This window comes from Pipistrellus hanaki, assembly GCF_964339955.1.
Source record: "Pipistrellus hanaki genome assembly, chromosome: 5".
In the NCBI taxonomy this organism is placed as follows: domain Eukaryota; kingdom Metazoa; phylum Chordata; class Mammalia; order Chiroptera; family Vespertilionidae; genus Pipistrellus; species Pipistrellus hanaki.
The window spans coordinates 64,705,633-64,729,860 of NC_140507.1; the positions used below are offsets into that span (position 1 = coordinate 64,705,633).

A 24,228-nucleotide genomic window follows, 5' to 3' on the forward strand; every position below is an offset into this window, starting at 1 on the left:
TACAACAAATCAAAAAACTTTCAGGAGATGTGCAAAGCACTTCATCATGTGCCTTATAGGCTGGAGAGTTGGCTTTGGACAAGCAGGACAATGTCCCACCTGCTTCAGTCCTTCCTGCTGGTCTGCACGTCTTCATATCCCTACAGAGATCCTGACTCTCAAGCTGTGTCCATTATGGTCATGCCAGAGACTCAGCAACATGCATTGTCCAGAATCTCACGTGCTTTCATGTGGGAACTTGATACCTGTAAGACACACTAGTCTCTTTTGATAATACTGATAATCTCTTTGAGTATAACTTTGATACAACAGGGGTGAAATGGAAAGAAGCGAGTTAAGAGGGACAGAGAGCCCAAACCTGTCACATGTAAAACGAGAGATTTGGCTAGCCTCTAATGGAATTCTCATTTCCCTTCCGGTGCTAAAATTTCATGAAATTCATTGAAGAAAGGCTCAAGTTCTCAGCGGAGTATGGTTAAATGACATGAAAAAGTCTTCCTAGCTGAAATTTGTCAAGGTGTTACTACAAATTCTATTACAGTTTGTGCATATAAACCTCTGCTTCAGTGAGCAGATTAGTAGGTTCAAACTGATCAGTTTTTTAAATCTAGGAATTAGAGTACACACTTTGGTCAGATCAAAATATACATACGACAGTGAACCCTCCTTTTCCAGCTACTAAATAGGGCAAAGCCACCTACCCCTAAAATACTTCAGTAAAGCATAGAGATTAATGCCTTTTAAGATCGGTTAACTTAAAATTACTAAAGCATGGGCAAGAAAAAGTAGCTCAGCTTCCATACACATTATCAAGTTGTATAAAGACACTAAAACTATGGAGATTAGGGAACCGCCTGGCCACGGTGTCTCAGTGGTTGAGCATCAACCTATGAATCAGGAGGTCAAGGTTCAATTCCGGGTCAGAGCAAATGCCAGGTTTTGGCTCAATCTGATCCCCAGTAAGAAGCATGCAGGAGGCAGCCAATCAATGCTTCTCTCTCATCATTGGTGTTTTTATCGCTCCCTCCCTCTCTGAAATAAATAAAAGTACATTTAAAAAGAAAAGAAAAAAAAGATTAGGGAATGAAGCTAAAGAATTTCATAGCTGAGGTGGAGTGGGAACAGCTAAGAAACAAGAAGGGAGCTTCAATTTATAAGATTTTTAGCTTTTAGTGACAGGGCAACCTGACATATTTTTTGATTCATTATAAAAAAAGAAAAAAAAAGAAAAGATGAGTTATTTTTAGCCTGGACTATGCCTAGAAGCTTTTTCAGAGGAAATACACAGAGCTGCATAGAAACAAACTGAGATACACACTACAGAGAGATCTGCAGGGAGCTTATCCTAAATGATCCAGGAATTAGAGGTTGGACAGGGAGTAGATACCCAGTAATTCCAAACCTTTTATTTTCCAATTGTCATACTACATCTTACTGATGCCTGGGGATTTCACTTTTTCTTTAGCTATGTTCTAACAGCTGAACAGTGAACACATACATTTTCTCTTTATGTACATATATACAATACATCCTCTATTACGTAATGCTTCCCAAGTTTGCCTATGCTCACAACATGGAGTGAACACATGAAATATATTTTCATTCGTTCACTCTCAAATATTGAGCAGGCTGTGAATATCTAGAAATGCAATGCCAATAAGAAGAGCATGGTCCTTGCCCTTAGAAAACTTGGTCTAATGAGGGTGACAGACCATTGCATAAGCAATTACAAAGTAGAGCTCTGTAAGCCATGGGAGAGTAAACAAGGTGCTCTGAGAGTGAGAAGCAGGGTGTGCTCTAAAGAGAATCAGTAATTTCTGAAAGAATTTGTGCTGAGCCAGCTCACCCAGGTTCGGTGAGCCTGAGAAGCGGGGGTGAAGGATTGAGAAAAGACAGACAAGAGAATGAAAGCTGGGTCTGGGTGGGACACTATCCTCTCTGATGGAGAGCTAGCGACAGCCCCACAGCCTGTAAGCTTGTCTCTTTATTTTATAGCCAGATTCCACGAGGCAAAGTAAGGGTGTGGTTACAACGTTCTCTCAGTTTCAAATCTACTCAAGGACATGCACCTGAACTCTATCAAGCCCACATCACTCAAGCACGGGGGGGCCACGTGTTCAGACCATAGGTTCAAGCTTACAACTATAGCCTCTGGCTATAATTGTGCTGGGAGGGCTCTGCCCTCCAAGCTGGGATTTGCATGTGACTTTTCCGTGAGAGGACTGTGCCCTCTCATTAGTCCGAGGCTTGAGCCTGTTTAAACACTGTAACCGCTCTCCACAAGAATTGATGCATAAAGTGAAATCAGAAGGATGATCAGGAGATTAGTAAAAGGGTTTTAGTGCTAAAACTAAGAAAAATCCCAGGTAAGGGAATACAGTCATGACAGAGATATGTTCTGAAAAATGCATCCTTAGATGATTTTGCTGTGGGAACATCATAGAGTACACTCACACAAGCCCAGATGGTAGCCCACTACATACCTAGGCTGTATGGTATAGCACCTTTGTATGTGCAGTCGGTGTTGACTAAGGTGTCGTATAGACACTCTGTGTGACTATACTGTGCATGAAAGCCTAGGAATGAGGACTTGGCCTGTTCCAGAAATGGAGAGAAGGCCAATGTCGCTGTAGTTTAAATGGACAGAGGGGAGGTAACTGACCAGCTATGAGACTGTGGAGAAAAGCAGAGGCAAGCTCACCCACAAAGGTCTTAGTAATAAATGGGGAGTTTGGGCTTAATTTTAAGAGCAACGGGAAGCTGCTGAAGAGGTTCCAAAGAGTGGTCAGATATAAAATTTGTTTCAGTCACCTCTGAAAGAGATGATTAAATCAGAAAAGCGCTTTGGAATTGTGAGTGTCCGAAAACAGTGCCGAATGATGAGGAGGTAGTGTCCTACAGTGTTAAATCTAAGAGGACGTTTAAATAAGCATTTTTGCCTTCAAAACACTGTAGGAGACCATTCACCTCATCAAATGGAAGCCATAGTGACAACAGTCTTTTATTCCAGATGAGCACAGCTCAGGAGTTATCCGTCTCTTAAGCTTATCATAGAAATAGTTATCCATGTCAGAAAAAAAAAAAAAAATTCAAAGGCAAAATTTGACTTTGTTGTATTCCACACAAGTACAAATTTAAAAGTGCTGACCATATATTAACATCACAGGACCATCTCACAATTTCACTGTTGGAAGGGATGTTAAAGATCATTTGGTCTAACTTCTTCATTTTACAGATGAAGAGAGTATAGATTTGTTTTTTTTTTCTAAGATAATCAGAAAGAAGCAGTTTTTAAGATTTGGATTCTTACTGAAAGACTTCAGCATATCATAGTGGTAATTTAATTACTACAAATAATGATGCAAAAAACTAGTTTTCTGATCCAGATATTTGATTCCCAATACTATTTCTAAGACTTCAAAATGGCCTCCATTGATCTGCATCCAGCTAAGCCAGTCCTTGATTCCTAACCTTCAGAAACTCCATGAAATAAAAAGTTAGTTTCTTAAAGTGCTAGATTTTGGGGTAATTTTTTATGCAGTAGGAGATAACAAACACTCTACAACACCGGTATATGTTTCTTTAATTATTTTATTTTTCATTTACAGTTGACATACAATATATTATACTAGTTTCAGATATACAACATAGTGATTAGACAATGTAAATTACAAAGTGATCACCCCAAAATCAATATATCTTTTTCACAAACTTAAACTATAAACACTTACAAAAATATCTAAATATTCTTTTCTAAACAATAAAATACATCTTTAACTTAAAAACACTACCACTGGTGTTCTTCCTTGAAAGAGGTGATTAAATGGTTTACAGAATGGGCAATGGGATATTTAATTGTTAATTTATAGCTCACCTATTCTAATTTAACCAGAGTTTTTGGCAACCAGACATAGTTAAAATTGAGATGTGGTTGCAGAGAGTAATTGCCCATGGCTACATGTTCCCATTTCAATACAACTTAATTTCTTTCCTTGGTTTGAAATCTCAGTAGATACAAAAATGTGAATTTAAACTAAACAATCACTTTCTTCTTAGTCCTGAGTAGCCATAGTAGGATACAGAGTAAGAAGGAAACAATAGCCTACCAGCTAATGATGATACAGACATGTACAATAATCACTTTTCTAATTAAATAAAACCTCCAGATAAGGAGGAAAAGGTAGTTGCAATAGCCCTGACCCCTCTTTGAAGTTTCATCTTCCCTGTATATCCTCAATCCAATTATTTATTCAGCATTTTATTAAAAAAAAATATTGATTGAGCCCTTTGTATAGACTAGACATAGGGATACAATGATGAACTGGATAGGCAAAGCTCTACCCTCACACTTTTATCTGGGAGTGAAAAAAGCAATGAAGCAATGACAATGTTGTGGTGATTATTGGGGAAGGAAATACCTACCAGGGTACCTATCCCACCCAGTACGTTGGTGGGGAGGGCAATGGGGGAGGGGGATGAGAGAGAGTGTGGGAAAACACTTTGTTAAGGTTTCATTTTGGTCAAAAAGAACTCCTCCCTGTACAAAGGCCTGAAGGCAAGGAGAGTCAAGATACAGTTAGAAACTCAGAAGTTCAGCTTGGCAGGAAGGAGTGGTAAGAGTGCCAGGGAGTGCGCTACACCTTTAAGTCACAACCCAAGCAGGGGCACAATTCCTTTCGGTGGGGGTTCCCTTTAACAGAGCAGGTGTAGGGGAAAAAGAAAAACTAAAAAAAAATGTTTAGGCCCTGACCTTCTGCATCCTGTCTGAGAACGCCTATTTATAATCCAGGTCCAAAAAGCTAATACCATTTGGCAAGCAGTAGGCACAATAGTGGCAAGAATTCTGAAGTTAGAATGGCCTGCTTTGAATCCTAGCTTGAAAACAGTAATACCAACCTCACTCGGGTCGTGTCAAAATGAAGCAAAAATATCAAATGTAAAGCGTCTTGCACATGCTAGACACTCGAAAAGTCTCTTCTCTCCCACTGGCTTGCTTCTGAGCCCCCAGCTGGAAGGCACCGTGTCACCATCCACTACTTATAAAGACAATGGTCTCTTGGCCGTCTCCTATATCTCTTAAATTCAGCTCTAGTCAACCCTCTGTGAGCCCTGGGTTAGAGAAACCAGAGGTATTCCAGCATAACAATCCCTGTCATAGAATAATGGTAGCATTCATAAAGAAAAAAAAAAAAAAAGATAAAATTATGCCATATACCAGTGTTTCCCAAACTCTCATGATGAGAATCACCTGGTGGAGTTGTTAAAACACAGATTCCTGAATCCCAACTAAGAAGTGCTAAACTAGAATTTTTGAGAACATATAGGTAAAATTGCATACCTAACTTAGTGCTCTGTATATAAAATCTGTCTTAGAGCACTAGTTAGGTATACAATTTTACCTATATGTTCCCCAAAATTCTAGTTTAGCACTTCTTAGTTGGGATTCAGGAATCTGTGTTTTAACAACTCCACCAGGTGATTCTCATCATGAGAGAAGTTTGGGAAACACTGCCATACACAACTGAGACTTGCTTATCACATGATCTGTATATTTGCGTGTGTAATTGACCTCCATTATTCCTTGTGACAATATTGTGAGGTGAGTACTGTAGCCACTCTTTGGCAGATAAGAGTCCTAGGTTCAGCGACGGCAAGTGACTGACCCAGACCTACGTTTTGAATGTAGCTCATTTTCTAAACAAAGCTGTGTCAACTCTACAAAGGGTATCTCCCAGGAAATGTTACAATGGGCATACAGTTTCTTATCCTTTTAAACATTGGTAAGACTCAGAGAAAGATGTGTTTTTACAACTATATGCCCATTCCTCAATGTCTAACTTTGTGTCCTAGCACACATAAGTTCAATTCTCTGCGTACAATTAAAGGGGTAGCAGAATTTCCCCAAAATAGCACTTTTTTTTTTCTACCCAAGAACCATCCCAATCACATTAGTGATAAGTACCACTTCTGCTTTTCACATCTGCCCACCATGCTCAGAATAGTAAAACTAAAGCTTCCTAGTTTCTAGAGGTAGAAACCTGTCTCCTCTGTGAATGTGAGAGCACAAACGAAAGGTTTAATGACTTCCCGTGGACTTTGGTTGCTGATTTCAAATGGAATCATTCCCTCATATGATTAGAATAAGATCTCTTGAAGGTCACCTGTTTCTATCCCAGTCTCGGTTTAAGGAACTGTCTACTTTGCAACAGAGACCTCCCCATTCCTGCCTTGAAGGTTATCTAAGTAATATTTCCCTCAGTACGCCTTCCTTTCAGTATTTCGCCAAAGGTGGCGCCCAGATGAGCTGGATCAGAATCACCAGGGGACTTATTAATAGGCGATTCCTGGGTTCCAACATGGATCCCAGTCTTCACACAGGAGTGGGGCATTAGCTTTTTACATTACCCAGTAAATTCAACGTGTTATTAGTCAAATATTTGATTGTTTTTCACAAAAAAAAAAAAAAAAAATCTTCATTAAAGTCTCCATTATCTTATACTAAAAGCAACTGGTTTTTAACAAGTGGTTGATAACATTGTTGAGTCAATCATTTGTGAAAGACACCTGATACCCCTCCTCCAGGTGCTCTGAATGTTAGGCTTTTGTGAAATCCTATGTGCAGTTATTCAGCCAACCAAGATTATATCCAATTATACTGTCATCCATTCTACATTTGCCTGTGTTGTGCATGTGGATCTCAAGTATTTTGCGGAAATTTGTAAATGCTGGCACTTACAGAACTCCCCAACAGACTTAACCCAAACAATGAAACAGGGGAGGTTAGTTTGGTACTACTAATTTATCTTGGTGATTCAAATTCCCTACTTCATCCAGAAAGTTAAATAACCAGGGCTTACTTGTTTTAAAGTGCTAGCAAATTGGAGAATTAGGAAAAAAGGATCAACTTTCACCATCCTAAAACGTAGGGTAATTAAACATTCTGTTCAACTTAAAATTAGGCAGTTTCGGGGATGTTACCTTAATTAGGTCATTACATACACTTGGCCATATAGTAAAGTGATTGACATCTTTCCTGGGAGCTACGGACACAAAAACCTACTTCTCCAGGGTGAGTCATGTTGGGCAGGCATTTTTCAGTATCCTTTCCTGTATAATTCATGTCTCGGACCGAAAAGGCGTTTGAAAAAAAAAAACAAAAAAAAAAATCAAGGAACCTCCCATCACGTGGCAGAAATCTGGTCCTGCGAACAGAAACTTACCAGCCCATGAACAAGGCTGACCTGATAGTGCTGACTGCCTTTCTAGTCATTGGCTCAAGAGAAAGCTCAAGCAATACCCATTTCCCAAGGGAGCCCCTCCAGGCCAGTGACAGTCACACCTCCCACCTGGGCCTTTTGGTTGCAAATCCACCTCCTTAAGGAGCCGGGGGGGGGGGGGGGGGGGGGAGGGCGCGGGGGGGGGGGGGTAGCAAGATCAATAAGGAGGGGAGAGAAAAGAAAGAAAAAAACCATCCTCCCAGCTATAAATCAGCCACGTGGAGCTGCTGCGGCGGAGGCGGCAGCCCCGACTTCCTGGTTCGCTTCCTGCAAAGCCGGCGGCGGGGGGCTCGGGCGGCGGGCGCGGGGGAGGGAGGGGCGGCCCCGCGGACAGGGGACCGGGGAGGGCGCGGCGGGGGCGGGATCCCGCTAAGGCGAAGGCGTTTGGGGAACCAGGGGCCCATCCTTTCCCTAAAAGTTTGGGGATCTGGGAGCTTTAAAAGAGCTGATCTGTGGGGCGAAGGCTTAAAAGCTAAGGACCAAGCATAGACCTGGGAAAAGTCTAAGTTAGTTACAAGGTAACGGGGGACAGAGAAGGGAGAGATTCGTGGGGCCAGCGGGGCAGAGAGGAGGGGGACTGCGGGTCTGGAAGGGGGCAGGTAGGCGGAGAGGCTGCGCAGAGAGCGGGGCGCACGGGCCGGTCGGTCGGTTGGAGCTCCGCGGAGGCCGCGGGCGGAGGGGGAGCACCGCGGAGTGGGGAGCGCGGGGCGCGGGGCCGCGGGGCGGGGGCGGAGGGCAGGGCCGGGGCTGGGGCCGGGGCTGCCCAGGGGAGTTCCGGATCGGGAGCTCTGGGAAGGGCGGGCGGCGGAGAGGGCGGCAGCCGAGGCGGCCGGGGCGGGGGAGGGAGGAGGCGAGGAGCCGGAGGAGGGGGAAGGAGGGAGGGAGGGGAGAGCGGCGGCGGCGGCGGCGGCTGCGCCCGGCTGTGTGTCTCCAGCCGCCGGAGGAAGATGAGGCTGAAGATCGGGTTCATCTTACGCAGTTTGCTGCTGGTGGGGAGCTTCCTGGGGCTGGTGGTCCTCTGGTCCTCCCTGTCCCCGCGCCTGGACGACCCGAGCCCGCTGAGCAGGATGAGGGTGAGTGACCCGCCCGCCCCCTCCGGCGGCGGCGACCGGCAACTTGTTTTGTTGGCGCGCGAGTGGCGGGAGCGGAGCGGGAGCGGGCGCGGCGGGGGCTCCGCAGGTGGCGCGGGCGATCGCGGCCGCCGAGCCCCACGCACTCGGTCCCCGCCGCCCGGGTCCCCGCTGCTGCCGCCGCCGGCCCGCCCCCTCGCCGCCCCTTCCTCCCGCGCTTCCCCGCCCCGAGCACCCTGCGCTGCGGCGGCGGCTCCGGCGGCTCCGGTGCCCGTGCTGCTCGCCGGGACCTCGGGGCGGAGCGGGAGCGGGAGCGGAGCGGGTCCCGGGGGGCGGGGGGCGCGGCGGCCCAGTCCCGGGTCCTCGGTCCTCGGGGTGGGACCGCGGCGGCCGCTGCGGGGGATGCGGGGCTGGTCCAGGCTGCGGCCTGTGGCGCGCGGGCCTGGAGGAGGCGAGATGCCGCCGCTGCCATCGCCCCGGCCCGGCCCAGGCGCCTCGGTCCAGCCCTCCCTCCGCCCCGCCGGCCCGGGGTGCTGCGGCCGGGGCTCCCCCAGCCCGCCCGCCCGCCGCCGGGGGCGGAGGGAGGCGGACGGGGCGGTGGGAGGGATGGCGCCCCGCCTCCGGCTCTTACGGGCAGCGCCGCCGCCCCCGCCTCTCGGGGGCCGGGGGCCGGGGGCCGGGGGCCGGGGCCGGTGGTCCGGGGCCGGGGACCGGGGTGCGATGGGCGCGAGGCCTCGCCCTGCACCGGCCCTGCCTCCCGCTTCCCTGGCGACGGGAGGGGCGGTTGGCCCGATGGGGGGAGAGGCTGCCCCTCCCGCTCTGGGACCGGGTTTCTTCCCCCCTTCCCCCCGCCCTTAGACACCCCCCTTTTGGGGAAGCCCTTCTCCCGGGGCGACGTCGCTGTTCCTCTCCCCGGGCTGCGAGCGGACCGCCCGGCCGGGAAACTAACTTGTGCCGGCGCCCCGCTCGCTCAGCCCGGCGCTGCGCCCGCCGCCCGCGGAGCCAGTGTCCGCCCGGAGCCTCCCCGCCCCAAAGGGTTTGGTCGGAACTGGACTGACCGAGCCGCGATGGGGCCGCGGTCAATGCCGCTTCGTCTCCCGGCTGGCTGTGGCTGGGTCACCGCAGGTTGGCAGCTGCCCGGCCTCGCCCTCCTGCCTGACATCCCTTCCCTCCCCCCCCCCCCCCCCCCCCGCCCCAAGGAACCACTCCCCTCCCTCCTGACCCCGGGCCCTGGGGTGTTCCCCGGAGCAGCTGCCCTGGGGTGTCCGGGAGGGCGTGGGAAGTATGGGGCCACCGAGAGGCCAGGGGCCTCTGGAAGAGAGAGCTGTGCTCCGTTGTCAAGTGCCTTTTTTTTTTTTTTTGCAAATATTGTGTGCGTTGCTTCAGTGTGATCTCCTTTATTAACTTTGCTTCTTCCGGGAAAGTTAGCATCAGGGAGTGGAGCGAGAAGGCATTTTTTTTTTTTTTTTCTTGAATAAGAATCTTAGGAGGAGATTTCCCTATTAAGTGCCTGCCTATGTGATGACGGGGTTTACTCTTAGGTTTTAGTATCTGAAGTTTTTTACGGTAGTGGAATCTCTTTAAAATATCGGTGGTGGGTTCCTATCCAAGCCACCTACTTTATTTATTTTTTACATTTTTTTTATTAAATTATTATCTGTGTACATATTTTAACATTGCCCCCTGTCCCATACATACCCTCCCTCCCCAGAGTTTTGTGTCCATTGGTTGTATTTATATGCATGTATACTAGTCCTTCGGTTGATCTATTATCTCCCCCAGATCTCCCTACCCTCCCTGCTGTAATTTGACAGTCTGCTTGTTGCTTTACTGTCTCTATATCTATCTTTTGGTTCATCAGTTTATAATGTTCTTTATTATCCATAAATGAGTGAGGTCATGTGGCCAAGCCACCTACTTTAAAGTTAATGGGGGGAGGAGGGGGACAAACAAATTTTGCTTTTGTGGTTTTAAGCCTGGCAGCTCTCAAGGACTGGTGCCAGCCTTTTTATGACTTTACTTTCAAAATGACTCACATATATAATACAGTTGTTTGAGAGTATTTGTTTGAAGTTAAATGGCCTTTTACAAAGAGCTAGAAATGTTAAAACCCCATTTTCCGGGAAAGAAATTAAGGAGAACTGACAAAACTAGCCACGTTCAAAATGCCCCCCTGTTCAGATGGCAAGTCTAGACCAGTGGTGGAGCATGAACACCAATGCCCACCCCCTAACACGTTTTATTTGTGCTGACATGTAAGTACCGAGTCACCGTGCCCATTTAATAGCTCTTGGAGGTGGCGATATATTGATTTCGGTCAAAATTACAGTCTTGTGCCGCATAATGACATTCCAGTCAACTAGGGACTGCATATACGATGGTAGTCCCATAAAATTATAATGGAGCTGAAAAATTCCTTTCAGCTAGTGACATGGTAGCCATGGTGATGTCACAGGGCAACATGCTAGTCCTGGGATTGTGATGCTGGCATAAAAAACCTGTGCTGCCGATTGTGTAAAAGTGTAGCGCATACAATTATGTGCTGTACACAATACTGATAATGGTAATGACTGTGTTGTTAGTTTATCTATTACTGTACTTTTATCAGTATTTTAAGAGTGTGCTCTTTCTACTTATACAAAAATAAAACTTTGCTCTAAAACAGCCTGAGCCCTAGCTGGTTTGGCCCAGTGGGTAGAGTGTTGGCCCATGGACTGAAGGGTCCTGGGATTGATACCGGTCCAGGGCACATGCCCATGTTGCTGGCTTGATCCACAGTAAGGGACAGCTGATCAATGATTCTCTCTCATCATTGATGTTTCTATCTCTTTCTCCCTCTTCCTTCCTCTCTAAAATCAATAATACACACACACACACACATATATAATGTGTGTATACAGCCTTATACATGTCCCATTTACCATGTCTCTTGATAGCATCATTTTCTCTCGGGCATGATTTAACCTCATGTTGTTTTGTACAGTAACATGCTATACAGGCCTGTAGCCTAGGAGCAGCAGGTTATACCATATGTAGTTGGCTACACCATGTAGGTTTGTGTAAGCGCATTCTATGACATTTGCACAATGGCAAAATCTTGTAAGGACACATTTCTCAGAAGGTATCCTCATTCATCATTAATTTGTCAGTGGATCCAATGTAATTTTGTTTGCCAAAGACAGAAGCTAGCTTTAAGACTTTTCAAACATAATTAACATTGAAAAGAATGCTTATGGATCAGAAAAGCCAAACCCTTTTATTAACTTTGCAGGCAAACAGTAAGGTTTAGAATACAGATTATAAGTCATAAGAGCATAAATAAAAGAACTATTGTCTCCCATTAATGAAAACCAAACTAAGCCCTGGCCAGTGTGGCTCAGTGGTTGGAGCATCGTCCAGTACACCAAGAGGTGGCAGGTCTGATTCTTGGTCAGGGCGCACACCCAGGTTGAGGTTTTGATCCCCAGTTGGGGGTGTCTTCAGGAGGCAACTAATTTAATGTTTCTCTATCACATCAATGTTTCTCTTTCTATCCCTTCCTCTCTCTAAAAATCAATTTAAAAAACTAAACTAAGAGTTTCTGAGATAAAGCATTAAAAAAAATCTCCATAATTTATGGAAGATTCCCCCCCCCTCCCCCCACCAGTTTCCCTTACCCTCTGGTTCTTTTACTTTGATTATAATGGTAGATTCCTCCACCCACTGCGAGACACCTGCCTCTCCTTTAATGCTGACCCACATATGGACGTTTTTGGATGTCTATAAATGGCCTGAGATAGGCTGCAGAAAGCCAGTTTATCAAACATAAGTTCTGCCTCGGTTCCAGCAAACTTACACTCGTGGTTCTGCCCTGTGCCACTTGTCTTGTACTTGCAGTGTTCCAGGTACTAACGTCTGTTGTAGCCTGGTCCTTTTTTTTTTTTTTTTAACCTGGCCTACTTCCTTGCTTTAGATCAGCCTAGGCACTATTGCAAGATGCATTATCTGTGGTCAAGACAAGAGCAACACATTTATCTTCCTTCAATCTCGGGGCCTCGTGTCCTTTAAGGTGAATGGTGTGAATTGTACTCTGTTCAAATTGTCCTCTGTTGTGTACAGTTTTGTAGTCAGCATTTCATTTTTGAGTGCCTACTCTATCAGTGTTAGTTGAGGAAACACTTCTTGCCCCTAACCTTAAATCTTGCAGTTTAGTCAAAGGAAGAAGAAGGAAAAAAAGGCACATTAGTCAAGGCTCCATAAATCAACCAATACAAAGTGTGACACATGCTGTGTGCTGTGAAGGAAAACCATGGCGGGGGGAGGAGGAAATAAGAAAATGGAGGAGCTTGGACATAAAAAAGGCTTAGCTGAAGACAGGGTTTTTGAGTTGAAATATGAAGATTTGAAAAAGTCGTTGGAGTGGGAGAAGGCCCTGATGTAGGAGGCAGCATGGTGACCTGGGGCGCTGGAAGAAGATCTGTGTAGTTAGAACATGCAGAGCGAGAAGAGAGGTAGGCGAGGGTGCAAATTTAAGAGTGGTTCTTGTACACCATGCTAAGGATTAGGTCTTTAGAGCAGTGGGGAAGCCACTAAAGGGTTTTTAAGTAGCAGAGAGACAAGGACCAGCTTTGTGTTTTGAAAAGATTGCCTGCAGAAAGGATGAATTGGTTTGGAGCAAGAGTAGATTGTAGGCCTCCTGCTGGAGGTTTGTAACAGTTCAGGTGGGACAGGATGTTGCTTGGATTGGCAGAGTGACAGTGGACGTGGAGAAAAGTAAATTGATTCAAGGGCTATTAAAGATACAGAGGCGTCAGGACTAGGTGATTGGATGTGGGAGTGATGGAGAAGAAAGGCATCAGGAGGCTTAGAATGATAGAATATGTGTTTCATTACTGAAAGTTCTGAAGACAAATCTCACACATTCTTATGTCCTATTTTATGGTTATGGGAAAGCTTATATTTTTTTAGGCCTTGTCCTCTAGATATTTTAAGGTCAGCATTGATTAATACCATCTGTTTAGCACTTGCAAAATACAAAAAGTTCCTTTCATTAAATAAATTATTTCCTCCCAGACCATGTATCCCAGATTTATCCCTGAGTGAGTGTTGCAAGTTGAGTCATAAGCCTCTGAAAATAGAGGTTTGTAATGGAAATGTTGAAAGATCGTTAGTGGTGCTAATACAGCACACCCAGTACTGGTGCGAGCTGATGATTCTCTGTGCTGTTGCTACTTTAGTCACCATCACTGCCACTTGGGTTTAGAGTGTAAATAGTAGGACAAATCCAGGAACCATTCCCCAGGCAGAGGAGTTTTATGTACTGGGCAAGTTAAGACGGGTTGACATGAGTATCACCAGGATGAGTGAATGGATTACCCTGTCACATTCCACCTTATGAAAGCCATTTTAACTCAGTGATGATTGGTTGCAACTTGAAAAACTCTGCCCTTGGCCATGAGATTTTATTTCCAAGCGAAGTGCCATGTATACTATTAGGGATGGAGCTATCACTTAGCAAAAGAATATGGTATCTGAAGTCCCTAGTGGACACTTTTGCCTCAGTTCCCCAGGCAAAATGCCTGGGATTGGTTTTTGTTCTATTTCACTGTCCTCTCCCAACCCTGCAATAAAAAAACAAACAAAAAAACTTCCTCGTTGCAAAGTCTAATAAATTCAAGTTTTGTAGACCTCTTTAAATTAATGCAGACTTTTGTATTCACATATATTCTTCTGAGTCAAGAATCGGAAGCTTTCACGTTTCCTGAAGTTGCCTGTAAATCACTCACTGAGCCATTGGAGCTAGGATTCATGTTTTCTGCTCATGGGGTGTCTCCCAAGGTGCTAAGTCATTCACAACCATTCACTCATGACACCCCCATAGGTCAGGACACCTGAATATGCAAACATTCCTGAGAATTGCTGTAGCTGGCCATTCTGTGGAACTGTTTCCCACTTAGTGGTCAAAAATTACCTTACCTTCTTTCCCCCCAGTAAGACCCCTTTGGAGAATACCAAGAACACGTGAAGCAAAAGTCCCTGCTCTCAAGGGGTCACATCCTAGTGGAAGAGAAACCATGGCCTGGGATCCTTCCGCTCCTCCTCAGTCCAAGCAGTATAAGGAAACAATGTGAGAGCTGTCACAGGGATATGTTCCACCAACAGCCAAAACAGTTGGTGGTTTAGAAAAGCATTCAGGGAGAGCACAATTACTAGTAAAGAAAGAATGAAAACTATTGAAAAGTCAAATTAAGATAACTATTTTGTGTATTCGGCTAGCTGTATGGAATGGGAGATAAGGTGCGGGTGACAGTTTGGGTTTAGCATAAGCTGTATTAGATCATTTAACAGTAAATTGGAGTCCAAGAGAGAAAAATAATGCATCATGGGGATGAAAATCAGAATTCTGAGGCTGGGCCATTTGCAAACAGAGTATTTGTAAATTCTAACTTCAGAGTTACCGAAAAACTTTAACGTAGATCATTGTCTTTGTTCAGATTTTGAATTCTGATTTTCATTCTGGAAGAATCTGACAAAAGGAAAAAAGTTACATACAGGGTGTGGCTAAAGTAGGTTTACAGTTGGTTTCTTGGAAAATAATGCAATAATTAAGAAATAATAATACAAGAATAAGCTCTGTTTCACATACAATTTTAAACCTACTTTTGCCTGACCTGTAGAACTTAAAGTTTAGAGAATAAAATGGCTGTAGCTTGAGGCTATGAAAGAAATGATTTTATAGTTAGATTATGGATGGTGGTAGAGGGAGAATGGTGGGAAGGTGGACTATATATTAGCAGTGTGGACAAACTTTTTAAGAATCGGAAGATAGGTTATAAACATGGCACTCATTCACTCAAGGAATATTTCAGATATTTATTGTTTAGCATGTGCCCATCCACTGCTGTAGACAGTGGAGACAGTACACTGGACAATGGAGAGATGGAAAGTTTTGACATCACAAAGATGTTACTTAGGTTTTAATGACCACACAGTAGGTGTTATATCTGTACTAACAGCAGTTTTCTTTTGATGTGTTTTTATAATACTTCTCAACCTCCAGCCATCCATACACTCAAAATAACTTATTGAGGGCTTTCTTCTCTGGAAAGCACTGGGGCTGGATGCTGGAGATGGCAAGAACACAAACTCCAATCTCCTCTCAGAAGTGAGATAAATGGTGTGAATATAGAATAGTCATAAAAGGGAGATTTTTACACAGCTGTAGGATGTGGATGTTCAGAGACAAGAGTGAAGATCATGGCATTTGGCTGGACCTAGAGAGGGATTTTGACAGGTACCAATGAAGGGAACATCATTCTAGACCAGCGATTTTTAATCGGTGTGTCGCAAGAATTTTTAAAATACAATACATAACTATTTAGTCAGGGGTTCTGATCTCTTTTCCTTTAGATTGTAAAATAAAATGACAACATCCAACAAAACAATAGCTGTCCAGTGCAAATGAATCAAAATAATATCTATTTTTTGTCAAATCGGCAAAAAATGCATTGTTTGATGTGAACCAAACTTTAGTAATTAGTTTGTGTGCTATGAGATGAAAAAGGTTGAAAATCAGTGTTCTAGAGTCGAGGAATATGGTGAGACTAGAAAGATGTCTGGTTTTCTGGTGAAAAGTGGTCGATTTAGGATTGGAAAAGCAGGTTTGGACCATGTTTTGCAGGGAACTAAGTAGTAAGATAAGGAACTGGCGTGGGGCTTTATCCAGCAAGACAGAAAAGCTCCTTGAAAGTTTTGAAGAGGAATTGAGGGATTGGTGGCATTCATTTTTTTTTTCATCAACTCTTGAGTCACTAATTCACTCAACAAGTATTTCATATAATGATTTCCTACTATCATCAATTGTCCTAAGCATTGGAGATGCCATAGAGTAGTAAATAATAGCAGCAGAAATAGAGAACATATATTGAACCCTTACTTTGTGCCAGCTAACCATTCTAGATGTATTATGTTGTTTCATCGAAACAGTGGCCCTCTAAAGCAAATTTGACATAATCCCCACTTTATAGATGAGGCCACTGAGTTACAGAGAGGTAAACGCCTTGCCCAAGGTCATTTACTTGGGAAGTGGTAGAGCCAGGACTCAATGTCAGGTGTTCTGACTTCAGAGCTTTGCTCTCTGGCCCTACCCTATGGTTTTTAATAGCATAGACGAGACCCTGCTGGCTACAGAAAGGGAGACAGACAATAGCGAGGTCATTTCAAATAGCAACCATCACTGTGAAGCCAGTACAGGACCGTGTGAAAGAGAAAGGGGCAGCAGGGACCACTCAGGCAAGGTCCGAGAGGATGATGGCTGAAATGAGGCCTACAGAGTATGAGCCTGTAATGCAGTTCTGAGGAAGAGCATTTCAGACAGAAGTGTGAAGCCTTGGAGCTTGAAAAGAGGGCCTGCATGTTTGAGAAACAGAATGAATTCTAATCATGTAGTTTTGATGATATTGATATATGATATGTACTATGTGTAATGTAGACATATGGAAAATGATTAAAACGCATGGTGGGCAATGTTTTGTACCCTTTTAGGCTGTGCCCTGGCTGGTGTGGCTCAGTGAGTTGGTTTGTCCTATGCATGGAAAGGTGGTGGGGTCTGGTTCCTGGTCAGGGCACATGCCCACGTTTTGGTCTTGATCCCCAGTAGGGGGTTTGTAGAAGGCAGCCCATAGATGTTTCTCTGTTGATTGATGTTTCTCTCTCCCATCAATGTTTTCTCTCTCTCTCTCTCTCTCTCTCTCTCTCTCTCTCTCTCTCTCTCCCTCTCCCTCTCCCTCTCCCTCTCCCTCTCCCTCTCCCTCTCCCTCTCCCCCTCTCCCCCTCTCTCCCTCTCTCCCTCTCTCCCTCTCTCCCTCTCTCCCTCTCTCCCTCTTTCTCTCTCTCTCCCTAAAAATCAATAAAAAATAAAAAAAATAGAGGGAGGGAGGGAGGAGGCCAATGTAACTGGAGCATGGGGAGTTTGGAGGGAATACAGTACTTGATGAGCTTGCAGATGTAGGCAGGGCTCTGGGTTGAATGACAAATTACACGATCATTGCACTCTGTGAGCTGGTCCTAGATAAACAAAATGAGCAATAACTTGTTTTGGCCACAGGTTTGTGGGCCAGACACACAAATAGAAATTGCAATGGGTGTGACAAAAACTGTATTAACTAAGTCCACTGTGTCCTGTGGGATCACAGAGCAAGCACCATCTTAGGGCAGGGACAAAGGAGCTGTGTGCAAAAGCATGAAAGATTGAAGCAAATCCTGGGGCCTGCATGGCTGGAAGATGGGAACGGAGTGGAGGGATGGAAGAGAGGACCTTAGAAAGATCATTAGAACCTGAACCCTGAATAATTGAACACTTATTATATATATATAATAAAGAGGTAATATGCAAATTGACCATCACTCCAACACACAAGATGTCTGCCCCCATGTGGTCAAAGACGGTCACCCCCATGTGGACACAAGATGGCCAGCAGGGGAGGGCAGTTGGGAGTGATTAGACCAGCAGGGAAGGGCAGTTGTGGGCTATCAGGCCAGCAGGGGAGGGCAGTTGGGAGGGACCAGGCCTGCAGGGGAGGGCAGTTTGGAGGGTCCAGGCCTGCAAGGGACGGCAGTTGAGGGTGACTAGGTCAGCAGTGGAGCTGTTAGGCGTTGATCTGGCTGGCAGGGGAGTGGTTAGCTGGTGATCAAGCTGGCAAGCAGAAGCAGTTAAGGGCAATCAGTCTGGCAGGCAAGTGAGCGGTTGGGAGCTAGCAGTCCTGGATTGTGAGAGGGATCCCAGATTGGAGAGGGTGCAGGCTGTGCTGAGGGACACTCTCCCCCCCTTGCACGAATTTCATGCACCAGGCCTTTAGTAAGGAATAATTTGGAATCAAGTGTGGGCTAGATTTCAATATGGAGAGAAATGTCTCTGTAAGAAATGTTGAGACCTAACCTGGGAGAGGGGCTGCGAACATGAGTATGAAGAGAGAGAGAGTATGGAAGTAGAATTCCCCAGGGTAGCTGATGGGAGGAGGAGTCCTACTGGCATAGGAAAGGAAGGCTGCCTTTAGAAGACCAGCATTGTCTGGAGCAGTGGTTCTCAACCTCAGCAGGCATCAGAATCGCCTTGAGAATGTGTTAAAACACAGATTACTCAGCCTCGTGCCCAGATGTTCTCATTCAGTTGGTTTGCGGTGGGGCAGAGAATTTGCATGTCTGACTAGCTCCCAGGTGATGCTGATGCTAGTGGTTCAAGGACCACCTTTGAGAAGCACAGGTGTAGAGAACAGGTGTGTTTGGAGGCTGCAAAACAAAGCATTGGTTTGGTTTGGGCATATGGTATTTTACAGACTTGGGTCATCAGGTGAAGGTGTTTACCTGGTAGATGGAACTCAGGATAGAAGTCACTATTGGATGCAGAGGGCCTAGCTCATTGGCAGGAATATGATGTCTGCAGCTCAGGGAGTAGATTGATAGACTAAGGGAGCTCATGTGGATGGAGGAGAGAAACATGGGTAGGAAAAAAAAAAACATGGAAAGTGCCTTATTTTAGGAGCTAAGAAGGTCCAGGCAGAGGTAAAATGCTTTACAGAATATTGCCCTCTCGAAAACAGGAGCAAAAGGTACTCTCCTTAAGTGTGGGCCCATCAACAATTTCAGATGCTGCAATATTTAAGCAAGATCTGATTAGAATTAAGGAAGTAGCAAGTGGCTGTGGAAGTAAGTTCACCTGTTGCCAAACTGACCAGTGGTACTTGAGAGGGACTATAATAGCCTCTTCATTGGCATTAGTAAATAAGATGACCCAGAAAAATTGGATCACATGACAGAAGTTCAAGGGGTGAAGGATGGATTTTTTTTTTAGAGAACTATCAAAGAGGAACATAATCCATTTGGGACTGTATCTTTTCTACTTTCACCTCCCCCCAACCATTCTGTGTCTGTATAGACTTATGTGTATACAAAGATGGGGCAAATAATACAAGAATAACCTGTTTTGAGTACTCACCACTATAAACCTACTTTTGCCCCACTCTGTATATTTTTAATTGAATTATACTCATGTAGTTGTGACCCCAATGTTGTAGGCCCAGTACAGGGATTTGGCCCTATCCCCACAGGCCAGGCCAAGGGACCCACTGATGCATGAATTCGTGCACTGGGCCTCTAGTATGAACATAAGATCTTTGGTTAATCTCTTCCTGCCCTCGCCCCTACCCGCTTCCCTCTGAGATTCATCAGTCTGTTCCATGTTTCCATGCCTGTGCCTTGAGCATCTTCTGCCTAGTGGTCAATGCATGTCATAGCTACTGGTCAAATGGTAGAATGGTCCCTTAGGCCAGTGGTTGGCAAACTCATTAGTCAATGAACCAAATATCAACAGTACAACAATTGAAATTTCTTTTGAAAGCCAAATTTTTAAAACTTAAACTTGCTCTAATGCCACTTCTTCAAAATAGACTTACTCTGGTATTTTGTGGAAGAGCCACACTCAAGGGACCAAAGAGCCGCATGTGGCTGACGAGTCACAGTTTGCTGAACACGGCTTCAGGCTTTTATATATCTAGATGCTATATGTAATGTAGACATTATATTAAAAATATGCTTGTAATACACATTAGGCATTTTTGTACTCTTTTAGTCTGAAATCCAGTAACTTGTAAAGTTGTGCTTAGAACAACACTTTAATATTTGAAGTTGGGAAAGAAAAAACAGAATAGCAAAACAGTACGCTCAGCATTTCAGTAATGCTAGCTAAAAAAAAAAAAATGAGGTCTGCCGCTGCATTCCAGTTTAGCCTGGTGATCCCGAAAGCAATGCTGAGACAAGTGGAGCTGCAATTACCCAGGGCTTACATCTTTCTTGGAGAGGGAAAAACTTCTAGTGGCTAAGAATCCTGAATATTTCAAAATGAGAAATGTCCTCATTTCTGCCCCATTATAAATTCTCTTCTGGGCTTCCCAGCCTCTGGTGCATTTTTTTAAGCGTTGCTCCTGAGAAGCATTTAAACATGCCAACAGGAAGACCTGATTGAGTTCCCTGAGTATAAGAGCTGGTACGCCACAACTTGAGGAAAAATTAACTCTGCGTTATCTAATTAGGTTGATGGACTTGCTGCAGAGCACCCTGGTTTCCCAGACCGAGAGGTGGTACAATTAGCGGCAGTATTATATCAATACCAACCAGTCCGCTAATAGGCTTCCAAGCAAAGCTATTGGAATTTGTTATTACCAGGGATATTTTCAACTGGATGGATTAAAATTAAATCACATACCATTGGGAGCAGTTCTGTTTGAGATTAGAATGGAATAGATGACCTAAGCTTTTTTTCCCCCACCTTTAATCTTTTATTGAGTCCCTGGGTTTAAGAATACATTTGGGTCTCAAGGGGTATGCTACTCTCTTCAGTATTAAATGTACATGTTTAATGATTATTTGGCTTAGACATAAATTGTAGTTCTTGTTTTTATAAAATATTTTATGATTTGGGTTAGTGCTTAAGTATTGAGGTGCTTACTATGAAAATATATATTTAGTAGTATGTGTATACTTTATTAAAAGAATTGGTATTAATTAAAGAATAAGTGTGTCTTAAATAGATATTAATTGAGAAATTGCCAAAACTTTGTCACTCTATGAGAAGGTGGATATGTCAGCATTTCTGGTTTTTAAACTATCTGTAATTATCCTTAGACTCTCGAGTTTCCTTTTTAATAAAAACATACAAAAGCAAAAAAATCTGTGATGAGATGTTCTCTTTCATGTGAGGCAGGTTTGCACATTGCTTTTGTGACTGTGTGGATGCCTAACCCCTCTCCAGCCGGCACCCTTGTTAAGTCGGAAGCATTGAGTCTGTCTATTGAAGTGAAACAGTGGACTCGGGTTCTCAGTGTAGCAGGAGACCCTTTAAACAGTTTTACAGAATTTTAGGAATGAACACTTGTTAAGAAGTGATGCCGTAATATCAGTGCACTGTCTCTGTGCTTCTGTGAGAATTTCTCTTTTTTATAAACTTTTTTAGAAAAGCTAAATAGAAGAAATAGAATGCTACAGTTCAGTTGTACTTTAATAAAATAAAATAAAAAGTTGTAAGCCATGATGTTTGAAGTGCTCTAAAGGTTCATTACTTGTCATTGTTGACTGTTGCACTTAATAATTTTAGTCTGTTGAATTTGAACATTTCATTTATAGTTTATTAGAATCTATTTTGGAGAAATAGTCCCCTGTAACCCTAGCACAAAACAAATGGATCAGTATACTTAAGTGAGTCACACAAATTTTGTTTTGCCAGAATCCTATATAATAAAAGGGTAATACACAAATTGACCCTATAGCTGGAACAGCTAGGAACGACCTGTCACTATGACATGCACTGACCACCATGGGGCAGACACTCAATGCGGGAACTGCCCCCTGGTGGTCAGTGAATTCCACAGGGGGAGTGCAGCTCAGCCAGAAGCCACCTCACGGCTATCCAGCTCAGCGGTGGTGGGGACCTCTCACACCTCCGTGGCAGTGCCAAGGATGTCCGACTAATGGCTTAGGTCTACCTGCCAAGGGCTCCCAGGCTGCCAGAGGGATGTCTGACTGCCAGCTTAGGTCTGATCCCCTGGGGAGTGGGCCTAAGCTGTCAATTAGACATACCCTGAGGGGTCCCTGACTGTGAGAGGACACAGGTTGGGCTGAGGGGAGACCCCCCACCTTCCCTCCTGAGTGCATGAATTTTTGTGCACCGGGCCTCTAGTAAATATATAAAAGATATCTGACAGAGATATTCAGATAAAGAGAATTGGAAGGGAGGAGCATGATATGTAGATTCTTTTTCTATTTAGATTTATAGTTTATTAGTTGTATAAACATTTTTAAAAAATGACTTGAGGACACATATAATATCTTAAGAAATTTAAAAATAATAAATAAATAAATAAATAAATAAATAAATGACTCAGAAACAGCCTGCAGTATATTATACTGCGGTTCTCTGTCAATATCAACCCATGTACCTAATTTAGACATTTTCTAAAATATTTGGCTTACCTGCCCAGCTAGCTCAGTTGGTAGAACATGGGACCCTTAAAATATTTGGCTTATTAAGTATAGATTTTAGTATGCTTACTTGGAATTACTTAAATCCAACCTCCCTCTAGTATTTCTTCTGGAAATTCTTATCAGACAATCTGATCATCATGTTTCTTAAAATTTAATCCGACAAAATAAGTCTCTTAATCTCTAATACAGGAAGGTGTCCTGTGGAAATCTTAGTTTTGATGGCTTTACAATCTGTTCACAGGGTGTGTTTTTTTTTTTTAAATCATTTTTATTTTTCAGTTACAGTCAACATTCAGTATTATATCGTTTCAGGTATACACCCCCATGATTAGGCATTATCTAACTTATAAAGTGATCACTCTGGTAAATCTGATACTCATTTGACACCCCACATAGTTATTAGAATGTTATTGTCTGTAGTCCCTATGCTGTATTTTACATCCTCCCTCATGACGGATTCTGTAACAACCAATTTGTACTTCTTAATGCCTTCACCTTTTTTTCTTTCTCACCACCTCACCCCAACTCCCATCCCATCTGGCAACCATCAAAATGTTCCCTGCATCTACTAGTATGAGTCTGCTTCTGTTCTGCTTGTTGGTTTATTTGTGTGTGTGTGTGTGTGTGTGTGTGTGTTTAGATTCAGTTGTTGATAGATATGTTTCATTTTTTTGCTTTTGAAAGAAAGCATTTAAAACCCACTGTTTGCAAGTCTGCTAACTTTTGCCAGGGTGATTTAAAATGAATAAAAAACCCATTAGATTTTTGGCAAATAAGCTCTCAATTATGGTACAGAATAAATGACTGCAAAGTGCTTTTTAATGTAATGGCCTGGAAATGACTGAAATTTTATTACTTTTCCATGCAGATTTTTCTCCTATGGTGGGGTGTTTCATTTTTAAGCTAAAACACCAGTATCGAGATTGGAAATGTTGATCACTTAAAATATATAATTACATTTTAACATTTAAGCCAAGATTGGTAGAATTGGGAAATATAGGCATGCAATTTCATTAACTGTTTCTCTCTGCATGGTGGCCTCCCAGGAAATTCTAAGTCCAGTATTTGTAAAGGAAGGTTGAAGGAGCGTGTTCTTATTGTGGTGGCCAATTAAAGTTGCTCACAGTCCGAGGAAGTTCCAGTGGGTGGTAAAGAGAAAAATACTTTTAGCAGATACTGGTTTTCTAAAATTCTGTATCCTAAAAATGTTCTAAAAAGAAGGTGACTTCCAAATACCTTGGTACATTTTCTGTACGCAATTAAAAAGCTCTTACTCTCCTTTCCATTGTTAACATTTTAAAATAAATGTAGCACAGTTGTTAACTTTGGAAATTTTAAAGAGCAGTATCAAACATTCGAAGATATTAGAGCCGCAAATACCACCCCTTTTCCAGGTCCTGCCCTTGAGGGAAGCACAGGTGTCGTCCGAAGTGTGGGTGAAACTGTGTATGGGCCACACCCGTGTTCTCAAACTCCTTTCCCCTACATCTGCTTTGAGTTCTGAGGATGGTTTTCATGAATGTGGCTTCATTTTCCTTTCCATAAATTCCTATAGCAGGAAGAGTGTCAGCCACTCTGGCCTGAGCATCCTATACTTGTGACTAAGTTGAAGAAAATCACAGCCGACAGTCTAATAAATAGCTTCACGGTAGTACAATCATGTTCCATAAGAGGCAGTTAGCGTCCTTGACCTCTGCTCAATTAACTGCTAACACCAAGAGGAGAGTAAATGTCAAAATCTTTGTTGTGTGTTGGCAGAAATTACTTCCTGACCATCAAGTGAATGGCTTGAAGCATGTATTCTGATTTGCACGTGTGTGCTTTTTTAATCTTAAATATTAGGTACTTGTGTTTAAAAGTAAACATGT

At 43.8% G+C, this 24,228-nt stretch overlaps 2 protein-coding genes across 4 annotated transcripts in view; one reads left to right on the forward strand and one right to left on the reverse strand.

Annotated features, from left to right (window-relative positions):
* LOC311623309 (histone-lysine N-methyltransferase SETMAR-like) overlaps nucleotides 1-24,228 on the reverse strand; it is a gene marked incomplete at its 3' end in the record, with an annotated part of 325,341 nt that overhangs the window by 36,011 nt on the left and 265,102 nt on the right. The gene's annotated exons all lie outside the window — the stretch shown is intronic.
* GALNT7 (polypeptide N-acetylgalactosaminyltransferase 7) overlaps nucleotides 8,075-24,228 on the forward strand; it is a 120,490-nt gene continuing 104,336 nt past the window's right edge. Inside the window, exon 1 of one of the 3 annotated variants that reach the window (XM_084883745.1) lies at nucleotides 8,075-8,350. In XM_084883745.1, the coding sequence (XP_084739871.1) occupies nucleotides 8,225-8,350 (126 nt within the window). In that variant the 5' untranslated portion in view covers nucleotides 8,075-8,224. The remainder of the gene's footprint in view (nucleotides 8,351-24,228) is intronic. The other 2 variants (XM_084883744.1, XM_084883743.1) reach the window with 2 other exon arrangements.